Source organism: Uranotaenia lowii, chromosome 2, assembly GCF_029784155.1.
Source record: "Uranotaenia lowii strain MFRU-FL chromosome 2, ASM2978415v1, whole genome shotgun sequence".
NCBI lineage: Eukaryota > Metazoa > Arthropoda > Insecta > Diptera > Culicidae > Uranotaenia > Uranotaenia lowii.
The window spans coordinates 368,539,313-368,558,681 of record NC_073692.1 but is presented as its reverse complement, the minus strand read 5'-3'; the positions used below and the strand labels follow the sequence as shown (position 1 = coordinate 368,558,681).

Genomic DNA, 19,369 nt, shown 5'->3' with positions numbered 1-19,369 from the left:
ATGCGACACGGTTGGGCAGGGTACACGGGTGGACCAGGAGACACGGCGGTTGGATCAAGACACAGCTGGCACGTCGCACATCGAGGAATCTGCTTCGGCACTGGTGCAGAATCTGTGAATACAAAAGAGACCCGGTAGACCGAACGGCGTAGGGTAAGGTTATAGGAACGCTAATCACCTGTTAGCGCCCCATTAGCGCGTTGAGCAACGTTCGGCGTGCTCTACCGATCTTTGAAGATTCTGCTACCATGTGGATGTATGTGGGCGATCTCGCTGGTAAACGAAGCGAATCGGTCTTAGAAGATTCGGCTTCTAACGTGGCTCGGTGCATGGCGATGAATGCTCGGTGACGATATAGAAATAATATAGGAAAGAATCTGCAATCGACAAAGAACCGGTAGATCGAACGAGAAAATGTGACAGTTTGGAACGCTAATCACCTATTAGCGCTCGACATGCGCAGTGAGTCACATTCGGCGTGCTCTGCCGGTCTTTGTAGAAGGATCTCGATGATGGCGGGGTACAATAGGACGTCTAGGGAACTGTAAGCAACAAAGACCCGGTAGATCGAACGATATGGATGGAATGATAGGAACGCTAATCACCTGTTAGCGCTCCATTAGCGCGTTGAGCACGTTCGGCGTGCTCTACCGGTCTTTGTAGCTTTCTAGTTGTCGGGGTTGTCGCGTTGAACTGTTGACTGCTGGCGGTGAGTAAGATGACAATCTCGGATGGCTGGCTGAATGACTCCATCTCGACCTAGATGAAGCCTTGTACAGCGACCGAATGGCAGCGAGGTGGTGGAATAAGGCCAGCTTTCCAAGGATGAGGATTGCCATGCGTGGTCGTAATACCAACTAGGGTTTTCGGGGAAGTTGGAGGAATGTAGATTCCTGGACAGTTCGCTAGCTGCGATGTGCACTTCCGGAACGCGTCTCCTACTGAGCCCATCAGTATCCTTCTGGATAGCAGTTAAACGTTTAGCAGCAACAGTTCTCCAACGATGTGGTGGCGGCTTTAACCATTGACGGAACGATACCTCTGGCAGAATAGGTGCGCATAGCTCCAGACGGCTGCGCATAACTACAGACGGCTGTTTGGCCAAAGGGACAACGTAGCAGCAGGCTCCACAGGCAGCGTCTTCTCCTTCGTCGTTGACCTTAGCGGCGTTTGGAGGCGTGTTGGACAGCAGACTTTGTTGAGCGACGGGACCGACGAGCAGCGTATCGTTGAGCGCGTACCCTGAATTGGGCTCACAGGATGCGTCGAATACCACGCGTTCTTTGGTGGTTTTGCTGGCTTCCTTGAGCACCGGGTGATGTGGCAGATAGCAGTGTGGTTTGTCGTCAACAGGATCAATGTGGTGCCTTTTTCCGGGTTGAGCGTGACTTCCAGGGATTTTGTGGTGTGTATTTCTGGTGGAGTTTCGATGTGTGGCTTTCGTTCGAGAATCTCCAAGGGTGGTTTTTGGATTATTGGGCCGGGAATGGCGGGCGGAGCATCCTTCTTTGTGGATTTGAGTGGTGGAGGGTTGAAATTCTGTTTTCTGACTCCCATCGGGGGTTTCCATTGGCCGGAACTCCCCAGGGATCGTTTCTCGGGTTTGATCAACGGTGGAGAGGAAGCACGCTCGCGGTGCGGTGGTGGAGCTGGAATCAACTTTGCCAGAAACTGTCCAGCCGAAGAGGGTGTCCACCAAAAACGGAGATTTATTACCAAGAGAGTGGCGTACGCCCGTGTGGAACTCATGGTAACATTCTCCACCGATGATCATGTCGATTGTTGCTGGAACGTTGAACTGAGGATCCGCCAATGGAACCTGTGGCATTTTCCAGGCAGTTGTATCGATCGGGGATGTGGGAAGATGGGAGGTTGGCTTCTTCATGACGAGGAAATCGAGTGTGGTGGAGAAGTCGCTGTTCCTGGATACGATTTTGGCAGCTAACCTTTTTCTGATGCGTTTGACTGACTCTCCAATTCCGGCAACTGCGATGTCCACGGGAGTTTGTTGGGTGGCGAGTTCGTTCGCCAGCTTCCTGGTGATAAAGTTGGACATTGCTGCGGAATCTAGAAGAGCTCGTGCTGGAATCTTTCTGCCGTATCGGTCGACAACTAACAGCGCAACTGTCTCCAATAGAACCGTCGAATTTGAATGCACGGATAGATTTATCGTTGGTGGGTTGAGTGAACCGCTCGGACCTGGATTCACTTGTGGGAGCTGTGATCTTTCGGGTGAGAACTCATTCGGTGGTGCTGCTTGGTCGTGCAACATAGTGTGATGCTTCGCTTGGCAAATCCGGCAAAGAAATTTGGATTTGCAGGATCTTGCCTGGTGATTTGTACGGAAGCAATTCCAGCAAAGGCTGTGCTGTGTCACAAGCTCTCGCCGTTGGGAGCTTGACAGATTCGAAAATGCTGGACATTGGTGAAGTGGATGTGTTCTCAAACAACAGTGGCATGGCGAAGTACTGGATTGAGTTTCGGACGTAGCTGTGTTCACGACAGATCGGATGGGAACTGGTTTCTTCGGGATTTGTCCGGCCACCTTGGAAACGGTGGGCACTGAGGAACGATGCTGGAGATCGCTGTCCACGGATTTCAACATCCGGACCTGGTGGATAAGAAACTCGATGAGCTCGTCGTATTTCACCTCATCCTTCTGTCGAGTATCTTGCTCCCATGCACGAATTGTCGCCGAATCTAACTTATTCGTCAGGATAAAGATGAGTGGAGTGTCCCAATGCTCGATAGGTTCACCCAATTTCCCCAGTGCCTTAACGTGTCGCTGGAAATCATCAACCAGTGTGTTGAGGTCTTGTGCTGACTCATGCAGGATCGGTGGAAGGTTGTACAGGCCTCGAAACAGCTCCTTTCTTAGGAATCGCTTGTTGTCGTAGCGCTTTTTCAATGCGTCCCACGTCGACGCATAGTTATCGGCTTGAATATCCACAGACTCGAACGGTTTTCTTGCCTCTCCCTCCAGCGACTGCAACAGGTACTGCAGCTTGTTGACGATCGGTATGTCCTCGTTGCAGTGGATCATCGAAATGAAATTGTCGCGAAATGATATCCATCGCGATTCATCCCCGCTAAACTTCGGTAGATCGATTTTAGGCAGCCGATGATGGAAACTGGAAGACATGCTATGAGAAGTCGATGCGTGCATGATCGTCGAACTCAGAAGATGCTCCCTGCTTTCCAGCTTTGACAGCAAAAAACCTTTCGCTTTGCAAAACCGATCCTCGAAATCCGCCCGGAACTCCAAATGCGCCTCGAACCGTTCTTCGATGTCACCCATCTCGATGTCGTTCTGCACGTTCAAAAACAACTCGTTGCATTTGTTAAGAGTCTCCAAACGTACCGAAACCTGGCAGCAATCCCGTTCATAGGTGTAGTCCGAGATGAACTTCTCCACCACATCTCGCTCGGCACACGCTCGTCGTCTCGTCAGAAGGTCCGCAGCTAACTTTTTCTCCGCCTTGCTAGCCATCACTCAACACCACTCAAATCACACTTAAAACACCAAAACGACCGTAAATGCCACCAACGATTGACTTTTCGGATGCGATTTGCAAATAAAAATCTCCAAAGTATTCTTATTTTATTCGAGTTGCTGTCCTTTTGGACGGTACTGTTGTCAGCAACTTGTATTAACGCCACCCAGCAATGCTACAATCGCCTCAAAATTAACAGGTAAAGCGATTTTGAATTTTTCAAAAAATCCAATTTTTAAAGTGTTGCTTTACTTTTGTACGGTACTGTTGTCTAGCCACTTGCCCAAATGCGTCTAAGCAATGCTTCAGTGTCTCAGTGTCCACTTGGATGTGGATTTCTACAAACCACAACTGCTATGGCGCTCGGAAGATGGCGAATGCTGATTCCTCTGCTGGACCTGATGTGTTCCTGTCCTCGAATCCGGCTCGAAGGACCAAATGTTCGGGCTCGGCCGATGGGGGGGTTCGGATTTCGGGGAATTTCTTTCCGTCTCCAGTCGACGGCATCCACCAGCAGCAAGAATAAGGTAAGTCGCCGACCTTTCGCTGGCACAACAGCTGATCCACCCGCTGGGGGAGTGATTTCGTTTGCACTATTCGAGTTCTGCTTGCGAAAAAGCACACACTATGCACGATAATTGCTGCTAATTACTTAGGCTCAATTTCGGAATTTGTATTGAAAGTCGCTTGCATGGACTTAACTATGGAGTTTAATAATAGTAGAAGTAAAATTCCGTGCGATTCGTTTAACGTTCTAATCTATTCTAACTTAACTAAAATGGCTTACATACTATTGTGTGAGAACTCTCTCGGCGTTATGTTTAATGTTGCGAGAGAGTTAATGCTATTTTAGGGTACATGGACAGATATTGGTGTTTTCGAACAAATTGATTACAGTGTCAAGTGAACATAGAGGACACATATTACAAACAGAAAACAATTCCGAATTCCTGATCGGTGTAGTACCGATCAAATTCAAAAGATTAGTTAAATAATATAGTGAGTTGGAAACCGTAGATGCTAAGATTATTTTACCTTAACAGTAATGCTAGCTCTTTGAATAAAATGGAAAAATCACAGAGTGCAGCAGGGTTACAAAACTTGGGCTAGAAAATAATAAAAATAAAAAGGTTAAAGGAAACTTCATGCTTTTAATGATCATCGTATCAAAAGACAATTTATAACAAGCAAAATTTAAGCTAGATTGAAATGCTGTAACGATTTACATTGAGTCTGAAGTGCAAATGGAATATTGAGACATTTAACTCAGGAGAAGTATAAAAACTGATTTCTCATCAAAAATTGTATTTAACGTATCGTTAACTGTTCAATATTCATTATCGCATTATTTTTTTTTTCAAAGCTTAAATTGAGGCAAACGTTTCTACTCCAGATCGCATCACGATAAGCGTTATCATAAAAAAGTTATAGTGGTTCCGTTCACGGATTTTCTTACTCATTGAGCTTTTTTCAATAAAATTCCCTTCAGTTTTTCCACAATCTAAAAATCTGAAGATAATGGATTCAAATGGATTCATAGATGAATTCGTATTATTTTAGATAATTCTAATAATTTCAGATAATTTGACCCTCTCAGACTGCTGACAGGATGTTCCAGCCAATTTTTAGATTTTAGTATAAAAAGATACTTTTCAAGCATTTTTTACGTTAAACAGCTCTGTAACTTGTTAAAAAATAAATTAGAAAATTTTTCAAAGTTTTTAAAGACACTTTTGAGTTCAATTTAAAGGTATTAAAAGTTAAAACTATGAGAATTAGCACCTCTGAAATTAAAAAACACTAAAAATATATTTATTTTTGAAGAATTCGAATAGAAAATTTTCAAAAAAATATTTTGTATGGGGGGTCACCGACAAAATATTTTAATTTTCGGTGAAAATGAACCGGAAGAAGCTCTACTTTCTACCCATGCAAAAATTGGCGTTACTGTATTTTTTTTTCTTTAAGTCCTTCTACGAAACACACCGTGAGGAAGCTCTCCAGCCTTTTCAAAAGATTCATCAATATTTCATAAACTAAACTGGTAACAAAATACTGTCACAAAAATAAACAACGTGACTGTCATCATCTTTGTTGATGGCGAGTCTATGAAAATGAATTTTTCAGGAAGAAAAAACAAAAAAAAAACAACCCTCAAAAATGCTGATAGCAAGTCCTATCAGGAAGGCACGTGGCTTTCAATGTATTTAAATAGACATAAACCTATTCGATTCCAATGGTTTCCATTTTCCAAATATCCGTTTGATCAATAAAACGATACTACATTGAAGAGGGTGGGAGTTGAACTTCTGGTCGTTACGACAAAAAATGTGGAAAATTTGTTGACAGAACGAGGATAACGTTTAGATTTTTTTTTGAGAAAATTTCGAAAGGCTATTACAAATTTTTGAAGGTCAAATTTTAGTTGACAGGACATAAAAAAAAAAATACATAAACGTGGTTGGTGATCTGTCGCTCATCATAAAAACAAAAACATCCAATGTCAACTAATGACGACGGAGGCATGGAATGAAATGGCTCGTGCCTAAAATCGTGCGCAATTAATTGACCCGAATTAAGAGAGCTCTCGTTTATTGCGCCCGGAATGGTTCCAAATTTTCGGCCTCCCCAAGATGGGGTCGACGGCCTGGCAGTTCCAAGAGATTACAATCGAAGAAAAGAGGAAATTAGTCTAATGGTGTCGCGCTGAAGCCGTTGCCATCTGTGGAATGCCAAATTATAGAAATCAATTTGCAAGTCTAATCTGGAAATTAGTCGCCATTCAAGGTGAAGCGGAGACCATATCTGTGTGTATGGAATGTTTATTGCTGGTTTGATGGGAAGATTCTTGGAATTGATGCTCCATTTAGGAAAATTGAAGTTCTAAGCCCTCGCAACAAGCTATCTTGTCTATTTTTTTTTGCGTAAAAAGAAAGTGCCCTTGGAAAGGAAAAATGTCGAATATTAAAACCAAAAACAATTTGTTAAAGCTATTCGATCAAATAGTTTTGCCCTTAGCCCTTATCCAAGCCTCGTGCTCTCCAATTGATCTTATTCCCTACGGTAGTTCTTAGAAACCCTTGATTTACATCGATAAATTGTCGAAGTTAACGATAGCAGACTAAACCTTCTACTTTACCAAGACTTGATTACACTCTAATCTATTCAAGATCATGATTTAAAAAAAAAAGAAGCGAATTAACAAACAACAGCAAAAATCACGCTTTTTGCTTGATTGCTCAATCAAGACCATACAACCAGTAGCATAAAACATAATTTCTTCCCCATGATTCATTCGGCACACGATGAAAGTTTAATGAATGTTTAGGGAGGGCAGCACGATTATTTTTCTTAGATGAATGGTAATTTGTGGCTACCGGTGAGTCTAATGCCTCAAAAGGGGAAGCGAAAAAGTTGAAGCGAAATATTTCTAAAATTTTATGAAATTATTTAAATTGGCGGTCAATCTTGCCGAAACAAGTTGGTAAAATTTTTGTGTTTACGTAGAATTACGTCTTAGGGCTGCACTGCACAAAATCGAGAAATCGGTCCGTTTTTATTTGCTTACTGATTCTGTAAGAATAATCAATCAATAAATTATCTTAAAGATAACTCGACCAGCTCAAGTCTGTGCAGGGGAATAAGGTGGGACCATCATTATCATCACTTGAAGGTTTGGAAATTTAAAGTTTCTAACGTGTTTTCAGGATCAGAATCGGAATCGACACCAGAAACAGTATCAGGATCAGGGCCAGAACCAAAACCAAGAACAGGAAAAGAATCAGAATCAGTATAACGATCAGAATCAAGATCATGGTCAAGACCGGCAACAACAACAAGACTAAGGTCAGGACCAGAGTTAGGACCGGATTCAAAAGCATTATTATGATCTTTAACAAGATCAAGATAATGATCAGCACCAGGATTAGAATCAGGATAAGGATAAGAATCTGGTACGGAAAGGGCACCATGACTAGGACGAGAACCAGAACCATGATCAGAATCAGGACCATCATCAAAATCAAAACTGGGATCAAGATCTGGACCAGTAATGAAATCAGGATCAGGGCCAGTGTCAGTACTCAAAAATTTTAAGATTGACCCTGCTTTTTGGGTACAAAACTGTACTCAAAACTTACCTTTCATAAGCAAGATGAGTATGAATCAGAACATAGATTCAGATGAGTAAGGATCAATAACAAGAAAAGGATCAAAGTCTGGATCAGGATCAGAATAAAGATCAAAATCAGTACCATCATCAGGATCAGAACGAGGATCAACGTCAGGACCATCACTATGGGCAGACCCAGGATAAAGGTAAAGATCACTATCACGATTGGGATAAAGGTCAAAATCAATGCCATAATCAAGTTCAGGTTCAGTACTAGGACCAGGACTCAAATCAGGATGAAGAACAGGACTATTGTGAGGATCAACATCAAATCCAGTATCAATAACAGGATCAGGGCCAGTACCAGGGGCAAGAACAGGAACAAAACAAGGTTCAGATCAAGGTTGCCGAAATCACAGAATAATCTTGAATCAGAAAATTTGGAGCATGTTTTCGTCATAGAATTTTTGTCACAGAACACAGAATTTCGAAATTTTTGACAGAACTCACGGATTTTTGAAATTTTGTATACTATTTCACTTACACTTTTATTCCATATTTACTATGGATTTTTGACTCAAATTCATGAAAATGTTATAAAGTTTACACTGTTTATTGATTTCTATTATCTTTATTGACAATTTTAATTTCGGTGAAAATTGTATTTAAACATCACAAAATCTTGTCACAGAATTTTGGGGTCGAATCACAGAATTACAGATTTTTTTGTCAAAAACACAGATTTTTTTTTTCGGAAACATTGGTTCAGATTCTGGTTCAGGCTCAGAACCTTCAACAAAATCATGACAAAAAAAAGGTCATTACCAGGACAACGATCAAGACCATTAACATGATTAGACCCAGTATAATGTTCAGTTTCTATCTAAATGTTTCAGGAAAACAGAAGTACTAGTTCTTTTTATGGTTGCAGACTTTTTCGAATGTTGTTCCTGATCACAACACAAGATTTAAAGGTCATTTTGTTAATTCAAGTAAAAATTACAAAAACATGCGATTTTCACCCTACTAAGAAAAAGGGGTAAGTTGCAAAAAAAAACTTTGTTCTCGATGAAAAATCAAATGTTTCAAAATGTATAGATTTTGATATATTTATGATGTCATAACGCATAAAGCACCAATTACAGTAATTTTTGAATTCATTCGAATTAAATTTTACGTTTTTTCTGTCAAAAATGTTTTTTTCTTTAAGTAACCATAAGGGTATTGCATACATTTAGAGGTTTAAAAATACTACAAAAAATTCTACTGAAATCATAAAAAATATGTTTGGATGGATAAAATTTTGAAAAAAAACAAACGCGTGATGGAAAACAAGCATATTCCAGCATGTAGTAGCGAGACTTGAAAGATTGATTTGATTAGCATTTTGATGCATTTTAGCCCAGCTTGGTAACTGAATTATAAAATATATATTTAAAAAAATTGGGTCATTGTTCCAAAAATATTTTTACACCAATTTTTTTTGGTATAGGATAAATAGAGCAATATAAAGTTTGAAGGTGATATCATTAAGTCAATATAAATAGAGCAATATAAATTTTGAAGGTGATATCATTAAGTCAATTCATCATACAGGGTAAATGTAAAAAATTTTACATCTATTGCTCGATTTTTCAAATTTTTTATGAGAATCAAAAACTTTAAAAATCTGTCTCACGATATGAGATATTATGTCATGATCCTTTTGTTATCATTGAATGATAGCTTTCATAATATAAAAATAAAAATTGAATAAGTGATGTGGAATACAAATGTTGCATCTAACCCTGCTGTTGCATGATGCTCCGTTTGACGGTACACCATTCCCCTGCAATGGAAGAATGATGTAAGCTGGACACTTCAGCTTTTTATTCGATTTACTCGGCTTGTGCATAAACAAGCAAACTGCTTGTGCATAAACAAGCAAACTGCTTGTTTTGATCAGATTTGGCATCCTGTCAGACCAGAAAAATAAAATAATAGAGTGGTGTGCCACAAACAACGTCCAGATAGTGCCCAAGAACGTGTATAACACATCATGCTTTGATTGACCAATTGAAAATTTCAAGGGGATAATCCTCCATTTTATGTGCCAAGTAACCGGGAGTACCGTAGATTCGAAATTCTTTCTTGTTTCGCTTAAAAACATTAAGTCGGCTTGATCTTAACTGCAAGAATCATATATATTTATTATTATTATTTGTTGTACATCAACAGACTACATAGACAATACATATACGAAGGTCTACACACCAAGGAGTGTATTCAAAAAAATGCAAAACTTTGTTTTGTGGATCGTAGGATGCAATGTAGGATCGAGAAAAATTCAAGACCCAAAAACAGGTGGGAGACCCAAAAACAGCTAGGAATAAAATATTTGACCAAACTTAAATCGACTAAGAAGTCCTAGAGGGCCCAACAGTGAGCTCAAATTCCGAAGATGTTATGGGAATGTGAGGTGAGATGTGAAAGAAGAATTTGTCAAGAGAATATGAAAATTTTAATAGGGGAATGGATAAAAAAGATATTTTTTTTACTGATTCCTCTCGCTGACTAATAAACATGCTTAACTTCATTTCTCTAAAGTAAAAAAGCAGCCCACCGCTAAAATAAACAAAATACGGTGGTCAAATCGTGCGCAAAATATTTATTTAATAGCGGAAGATATTTTTAAAAAAATCGCAATGGCAGCAAAACGAACTCTTTAACAGACACCTGGCAGGTTTCCAGCTAGAAATTTCTCGTTGTTACGGAGATAAACAAGAAGAAAAAAAATGAAAAATTTGTAGTACTTGAGGAGGTTGATGATCTGTGGAAGCTGAAAATCAGTCAGTGTTTCATAATGATTGAAACGATGAATACCTAAATATACAAAAAAATGTGACCATTTTCCCTGAATAGCACTTCAATAGGTCTAACATAGTTGATACTTTATTTAGGTTGGATCTGGAATCGTGCCATTACGCGAAAACTGTGGTGGAGTGATAAAAATTCCAATATTTATTTTGTTTTTGTGCCGAGGGAGGACAATCGGCTAATTTTGTTATAACTTCGACCAAATGAAACATTTGGAGAAATTTTGAAGGTCAAACTTCAGAAAACAGAAAACCTATTCGAAAATAGCACTGATTTTTAAAAAGGGTGGTTCATAGTAGTATACATTTATAGATGGTGCATGTGGTGCCCAAAAAATTCTAAGTTGAAAATTTTGTTCATTGGAAGCTATATTAAAAACCACTTGACAGAATTTATTGAAAATTAGTAAATGTGAACATTACTGGGCAGCTCCTCAGAAAATTTTATAATTTCACTACGCGAAAACTGTGGTGGAGTGATAAAAATTCAAATATTATGTTGTTTTTAGCCGAAGGAGTCGGCTAATTTTGTTATAACTTCAAAAAATGAAACATTTTGAGTTATTTTGAAAGTCAAAGTTCAGGAAACAGAAAACCTATTCGAAAATAGCATTGATTTGGAAAAAGAGTGGTTCATAGTATACTTTATAGATGGCGCATGTAAAGGCCAAAAATTTAAGTTGGAAAATTGCTTCATCGGAAGCTATATCAAAAACCACTAGACAAAACTTCACAAAAATTTGCAAATGTGAACATTACATTACTTGGCAACTTCACTGAAAATTTCATAATTTTCCATGCACGCATTCAAAAGTTATTCACAAAACAAAGTGTTGCATTTTTTATCGAATACACTCAATTCACTTAAAGCCCTGGAGATTTTTCAAAATACATCCTTCGAAACGTCATAATCAAAATGCCCAGAGTAGCGGTTGAATTTCTTGATAACGCTAATTAGTGCTTTGTTAGCCCCATAATTATTCAGTCGAAGAGGAATATAGAGCTGGAAATCGCGATTACTCAAACCTCGTGGCTGTACGTTGAGTTGAAGAACTTCCAAAAGTGGATATCCTTGAAGTCTTTCGTCAGGCGAAATAGTATGCCTAGGTTTCAATAAGCTTTATCGAAGATGTCATTGGTGTGAATCTTGAAATCTAGCCGTTTGTCTAAAATCAGACCAAGATCTTTCACGTGCTCAACTCTAGCGATAGCCTCGTTGCCCAGAAAATAAACTACTGTTAATGGAATCCGCTTACGCTCCGTCTGCGTAGCTTATGTTGGTCCTTTGAGGAGAAATAGCAACAGCAAGAATATTATTGGTCCTAGATGGCTCCCTTGAGGCACTTCAGAGGTGGCAGAAAATTGATTAGAGGAGGTTAAACACGTTGTACAACAAACGAATAACAAAGTTTTCTATGAGGGTTTCACCCGCTAGATCACATTCTGACGTTTTTAATGTATGGGTTTCGGAGACCAGTAACCTTAAATGATCTGCCTCACTACACATATACACAAGAACTAACTGAAAATTCCTATATTTGGTAGATAAATTACATGAGCGATTCAAGAGCAGCCCCTGCTTTTGACCACCGTTATATTTTAGTCAAATCAGGTTGTTACAGGAAAAAGTAAAAAATTCCGTATAAGACATAACCGTGAGGATACGGTGGATTTATTACCGAAATATCCACACCATATCATTACATGCATTAAGTTGGATTTCAACAGGTATTGCTTCATTATTTATTGAATTTGGATAAGAGGTTAATGTGAACGTTTTCTCTCGGGAGTAGTTGTTAAAATACCAAAACTTCGCTCACTGTTCATGGGCAATTCCAGGGAGTTTCCAAAAAAAAAAATTAAATCAACTTTTCTTTTTCGACAGAGAAAAATCAACAAAGATCATGTGAGGTTCTCAGAGTCGAAGGTGATAAGTGCATGAAAGCTTCTTTCGACAAAACACTCTCTAAAATTTTCGTGTAGCGCAATTTAAAAAAAAACAAAAAGTTATAGCTTTCGTTCAAACGAAAAAGGACGTGAAGAACCTGAAAATTGGATAGAGCGTCGAAAAAAGAATAGTCCAAGGAATTTTTTTTAAATTTTACGCTACTTAAGCACGAACTGGTCCCAGAAAAAGCAAAACCTAATTCGAAATCCACACTATTGGAAAGCTGCTCAAGGATCGATTTCGTAACCTAGGCCGATGATTAAGCACACCGGGTTGCCAAAAAGAGGTCTAAACCCCTGTCCAAAATTGAAAAAGTAAAAATATAGTTAGTGAAATAATCAGAAACTCATTCAACCTTCCAAATAGGGCCAAAATGACGCATCAACAAACCGCTCGTCAGCCAGTTTTGGAACCATGCCGTTCAGGCCGCCAATAAATTGTCAAATGAGATCATTCTCGATCTCGAATCGAGTGTCTCTGCCGGGAAAGAACGGAACCTTCCCACTCCGAGACGATGGAATGGCCGCCTTCGAGAATGACACCTACCGTAAGAATCGTCTTCGTTTCGTCTGTCTCTCAGCAGAGACTTCGACGAGGGCGACAAATGGGCTAGTTGACTTGTTTTGGAATCATATTAATCGGTTTGGAGATGGTTCTGGCTGAATTGAACGGGAACCTCACAGATCATGATGATGACGATGGTTTTGGTAGAACTTTTGCTAATGTGGGTGGCTGCTTCCCCGTGTACGTAGACTTGCCGTCGTAAGTAAGTACTTGATCGACCTCCTTCACTGTCCATAAGTCTCACTCGAAAACCATTTTCGAGAAAGGTTTCCCTTGTTTTCTTTTAATTTTGACATCTGGTGCAAAAACCCCACCGAGTTCGTTTAAGAAATGACCATTCTTTCCGCTGTTGAAAAAAAAGTAGTTAACAAAAAATGGAGATGGTTCACGGCTTGTGGGTTCAATCGACTTTGTTTGCACTGAGCTGCATCAGTGTGCTTTTTTATTTTTATTTTTATTTCTTTTTTTTCAACTCCAATGAATGGAATGCATTGATTCCGTTTAATCGATTGAGGAACAAATGGTTATTGTTTGGAGGTGAAACATTGCGCATCGATTTGTGCCTGCTGTTGCCGTTGTTTAGTGGCACACGTTTCGCGGAAATCGATTCAACCGCTTCGTTGCATGGTTTGATTGAACAATACAGCAAAAAAAAAAACTATCGAAAAACTACCTCCAACTCGTCCAAGTCGACGTTGGATTGACGCGGTTTGTCACATTCACTCCTTGATATAGATGCTTAAAACTGGACCGGTATGGTAATTAGAATTAATGACCCATAAAAATGAATCGGTACTACCACCTCACGCCAGCCAGTTGACGGGTGCAGTTTCGACGTTCCCATTCAAGCGCAAGGCGCTTTTGTAGACGAGTGGGTGGCAGCATTGGAAGGTATGCACATGACTAAGTGCACTTGAAATCCATTTTATTCTACAGGTGGTACTACCTACTTCGTGTCAAAGATGAGAGCCCTAGAATCACCAAATAATTTAGCTTGATCACTCCAGTAGCGGTGCTGCTGTGAAAATGCTTCAGAATTAAGGCATCACACGGAAAGCAAGCATAAATGTGAGATGAAAACGAGACCTCTTTTTTTTTCAAAGCATTTATTAAGGCATTAATTTCCTTTTTTCATAGCAGTTCAACCCGTATTGGAGTCATTTTCCTCTGGTTTTCGAGCATTATGCATTTTTGACGTCATAGACGTCAGAGAAAATGTAGCTTAAATCCTACTTTCGAAATTTATTTGTCATTTCACAATTACTAGTTTCCGACGCAGTGTGGGGCAGAACATACAAAAGTTGTGACTAAACCTTATTTTTCATGTTTTTGGATAATTTTTTTTATATTTATATTTTTGGAAATAGATTGATAGCGCAACTTAAATATACAAAAATATTTGAGCATTTCGATTTTTTGAGCAACTTACTTGGTAGAAGAAGTTAGGGTATATATTTTGTGAAAAATGAGAAAAAAAATAAAAGATATTTTCATTTCTCTTCAAAAAATAATATGTTCACGATAAACGTTACCCCATTAAATCAAATTCTCTGAAATTTTATCAATTTTCATATAATTTGAAGATGTCAAATTTTAAATACAGTGTCCTAGTTATAGCACAAATAGTTAAATATCAAAACACACAGATTTTCACCAATTTCGAAAATTTCAAAGTATAACTTTTCAGAAAAATTCAGAAATATTGAAATAAAGAACTACTCCAACAAACATTTTTCGCTGAAAAAAAAGCTAAACAATATCGTGGTTAAAATTTAAATCAGCAATCTGGCTGTAAGAACCCGATCAGGAGGGAAAAACAAAATTATATCAAAATGAGATATTTTGATACTTATTTTTTTCTATTTAAATGAGTTATAATTCAGTACTCGTAGGATGTTAAAATATCTTAAATTATATCAAAAAATTTATACGATCATAGCTAAATTATTTCAGTTTTTGATATGCTCCTATCAAGATTATATCTGGATCAGATAGCATAGTTTGATATTGGATAGAACAAATTATATCAAAATTATAACTTATCAAGATATGAGTGCTTCGAGAAAATTTTCTAGTGGAAGGTCAATAAACCACATTATTTGATAAAACTATGCCCCATTTTTGGTTTCCCAAAAATTGGATTCAATTTTATGAATCTGTTGAGCGAAACTCGTTAATGTAAGGTTTGAGCCGTTGACTTCGATGTCCGTGTTTCAGAAAAAGTTGTACGTATATCAAAATAAGATATAATCATTTTATTTTAGGACGATCCGAAAAAAATCTTGATCATTGAGTATGAGCTCAACCCCATCCAAGTTTGTCAATCAGAATTAGATATAATTCAGATTAGAGAAACTTAAAATCGAAAATTTGGAGTACTTAATTATAACTGAATCAGATTTAAATATCTTGGTGAGATACGTTTGAGTTATTATGTTGATATGCTCTCCTGATCGGGAAGGCCACCAAAATACATGTTTATTGTTTAAAAACATCAACGGATCACATGTTGATCCTAATGATTACTAACTAACAAATTAAAATTAAGATCAACATAAAACTACACAATACTTGATACACTTAAATTTTTTTTTCGGAATACGTTCCTTGAGACGTCGAAGTCGAAATGTTCGGAAAACCGATTAAAAGTTTTTAGAATGCCGATGAAAGCGCTGTTAGCCCCGTAATTGTTCCGGCAAATCGGAACGTGGAGCGGCAGGTTCTGGTTTCGTAATCCTCGTGGTCGTACGCTGAGAGGTATGGCCTCCAACAGTTCGGGGCAGTCGATTCTAGATGTGAGAAGGTCCGCTGCAACTATAGGGTGATACGGTCATAATTTGGTCAAGGGAAAACGCGTGTAAATCGGTGAAATCGTTCATTTTAAAAATCAAATTAAATTTCTTTTTCAAGTTTAATTAGTATAAAATGCAGGAAAACTATTCAGTTAGGCTTCCGCTTTTCCAAATCCGAATTGCGGAAAATTTCCTGTAAGAAATTTTTAAATTGGCATAAAAACCACAAGCTGGCTTGGTTCCACAGACGAAACAAAAATGATGTTGATTTTTCAGTACAAAATATTCAATTTTCCCATACAAACCTAAAAGTTCAAATTTACTCATGTAAACGTTACTTAAAAATTTTGCAAAAAATCATGATGAGTTTTGGACCAAGACGAAGCTTTTTAGGCCCCAGGGTTTGAAAAATTCCAAAATGACCCCAAATCGACTCAGTCTAGTATTTCTCAATTGGGCGGAGCTCTGGCGTGTTAGGAGGGTTCTTGTCCTTGGGAACCACTTGCACGTTGTTGGCGGCGTACCACTCCATGGCCTTTTTACCGTAATGGTAAGATGCCAAATTCGGCCAAAACAGTACGGAACAACCGTGTTTCTTCAAGAAAGGCAGCAGACGTTTATTCAAACACTCTTTCACGTAAATTTCTTGGTTGACAGTCCCGGAAGCTATGAAAATGCTGCTTTTCAAGCCAAAGTCCAGATGGCTTGCCAAACCAGATATTTCTTCGCGAACTTTGACAGTTTCATGTGCTTGAAAATATCTGCGACCTTTCCCCTTCCTTTTGCCGTATAAATGTCCTGTCCCGGAAGCTGCTTGTAGTCGGCTTTGACGTAGGTTTCGTCGTCCATTACCAAACTTCATCAGCATCGTCGTGTACAGCCTTCGGGATCGCGCTTTGGCCGTCGTATTTTGTTTATCATCGCAATTTGGAGTCACTACCTTCTTGTAAGTCGATAGTCCGGCTCGTTTTTTGGCTCGATGCAAGGTTGTAGACGATACACCCAGCTTATTTGCGGCATCTCGGAGAGAGAGGTTAGGGTTTCGCTTGAAACTACCGGCAACTCTCTTTGTCGTCTCAGCGGCTTCCGGTTTTCGATTTCCGTCCGATCCAGACTTCCTGGCCTTCGACAAACGTTCCCCAAACACTTTAATTACATTTGTAACGGTTGATTTGGCAACTTTTAGCGATTTTGCCAGCTTTGCGTGCGAGTAGCTCAGATTTTCGCGATGCGTGAGCAAAATTTTGATACGCTGCTCTTCTTCCTTGGACGGCATTTTGACAACTGAAGAGTGAATTCCAAAATCAAAATAGGAGAAACATTCTACACACACACACACACCTTCAAAATAAGGGATGTTCAGGTTTTTTAAATGCAAAATTGAAAGAAATACGGCAAGTGGATGTTGACCAAATTTTGACCGTATCACCCTTTAGGGCACGTGTAGCATTTCGGCGTACTTGAAGCGTATCTAAGCCTGTGAGACGGCAGCAGTTTTCATAGCTTGGTAAACGAAACGGATCCTGCCAGTTTAAGTGTCGTAGAGTGTACCGCAACGCCGCTGGATAGCCTCGATTCTTTCAGCTCTGTTCTTGTACAAAGGGCAAAAAACCTCTGAAGCGTACTCGAGAATAGAGCGAACTATGCAACAATAAAGAATTTTCAGGCAGTATACGTCTTTGAAATCTTTGGCCATACGAAACAAGAATCCAAGGGTTCGAGAAGCTTTGTCGACAACATAGTTCGTATGAATCTTGAACTCCAGCCGTCGGTCGAGAATAACGCCCAGATCGTTGATATGGTCCACCCGGATGATGGTTTGGTCTCCGAGGGTGTACTCTGCATGAAGAGGATGCCGCTTACGGGTAAACGATATTACCGAGCATTTACTGCGGTTCAAGAGCAAGCAATCGATATCGCACCAGTGAGCAAAAGCGGTGAATTGCTGTTGGAGGAAGTTTATGTCGTCTTGGCCGTTTATGGTGTGAAAAAGTTTCAGGTCATCGGCATAAGCGAGCTTTGTGCCACCAAGGAGCGAGAGTACATCATTTAAACAGATCACGAAAATGATCGGTCCCAAATGACTTCCTTGAGGCACTCCTGAAGAGGCAACGGACTGTCTAGAAAAGGATTCACCAGTACGAACGGATAACTTTCATCCCATTAAGTAATCCTAAACGTTCGAGCTTTGCGATTGCAATTTCGTGGTTCACCTTATCGAACGCAGCAGAGAGATCTGTGTAAATGGCGTCTGTTTGAGTTTTCTTGGCAAAGCTGTCCTGCACGAACGATGTGTCTTTAGTTCTTAATCATCTTGATCTGGAGTACTTCTCCAGCAATTTTCCAGCAATCAGCAATTCTGTCATAAAATGTGAATAAAAACGTGAATAACAATTAATGACATATCAAGCTAAAAAAGAAAAAAAAATGTTTCCCAATGTTTGGCATCTCTCTCAGTCAGTTCTAGTTCTGAGAATATTCTCCGACAAAGCTGGAAGCGATCTAGAGAATAAACGCACAGAGTGTGCTTTTTCTAGCCATTTACGTCTTTTCTGACTTTCTGCTCCCTTAACTCCATGCAAAATAGTGAGAAATTTTCTCTCGTCCGGGAGCGAGAACTTATCCTTAATGGTACAAGAGACGATAAATTTGAATCGGAATGCACAACTTATCGAGATCAAAATTGAAGTTGAAGTAGTGCTCTTGCAGATGAAAATCTCTCTCACGGGTATTTTGATCGGCAAATTTTATCGGAGGATAACGATTTTTGGATTCCCTGGCCGCAATACGCAGACCATTAAGTCTTCGGCGAAATGAAAATTTGACGTTCTTAAACGACCAAAATACCTCTCTACAGAAGGCAATTATACATAGTGGATGAACTTTTTTTAGCTGTTGGAAATAAATATTTCAATTCTCTCGATTTTAATATTTCAAATATTAATTGCTGATTTTTTTCATATTTTTTAAATTTTATTTACATACTTAAACATTCGAAAGAAAAATACATGGAAAATGGCCAAACACAACAACTTTCAAGCGTGTTTTCTCGAAATAAGTTTTCATGCACTTACACCGCTTTGGCTCTAAGGGCCTCATATAATACATGTCCATGAGTAATTTTAAGTAATAAATATTAAATAAAGTATTTTAAAGTAAACTAGTATGAGTAAAATAGTTATGAATTTTGTACTCATTTTTTCATATTTGCAGACATAAGTTATGAAACTGAATAATTTAAATGATATTTCAACATGGGTGCACGGAATGGCTGCAAATTCACCGTAGTAAATTATATAGAGTAAAAAAGTTCTGTACCTGCTTCAGAATACAAGATAATTTTGATTCAGATGTTGGGAAACGAAAATATTTAAACCAGTTGAAATTAACCAGTTTAATAAGTTAAATTAACAGTACCAAAAAAACGGTACTTGAAGAATGTTTTTAAAATGCTGAAGGAAAGCTTTGTGGTCAATTATTGTGACCAGGGGTTCTCGTTCAGTCCTAAATCAGATTAGCTAAAAAAATCAGATACCTACATATGATATGTACTTGAAATGCCAACATTTTTTAAATTTAACAATGTTGATTCAGTATTTTTATTT

The 19,369-nt window shown here is 38.9% G+C and overlaps 1 protein-coding gene across 1 annotated transcript; it reads right to left on the bottom strand.

Annotated features, from left to right (window-relative positions):
- Positions 1 to 667: 667 nt before the first annotated feature.
- On the bottom strand, positions 668 to 3,490 carry LOC129743140 (uncharacterized). The gene has a single exon (XM_055735108.1). It carries the CDS (start codon positions 3,488 to 3,490, stop codon positions 668 to 670), a length of 2,823 nt encoding a protein of 940 aa, XP_055591083.1.
- Positions 3,491 to 19,369: the final 15,879 nt, after the last annotated feature.

Bases quoted from the DNA above. Each gene is read 5' to 3' on its own strand.
- LOC129743140 (XM_055735108.1), bottom strand. From the start codon at position 3,490: ATGGCTAGCAAGGCGGAGAAAAAGTTAGCTGCGGACCTTCTGACGAGA.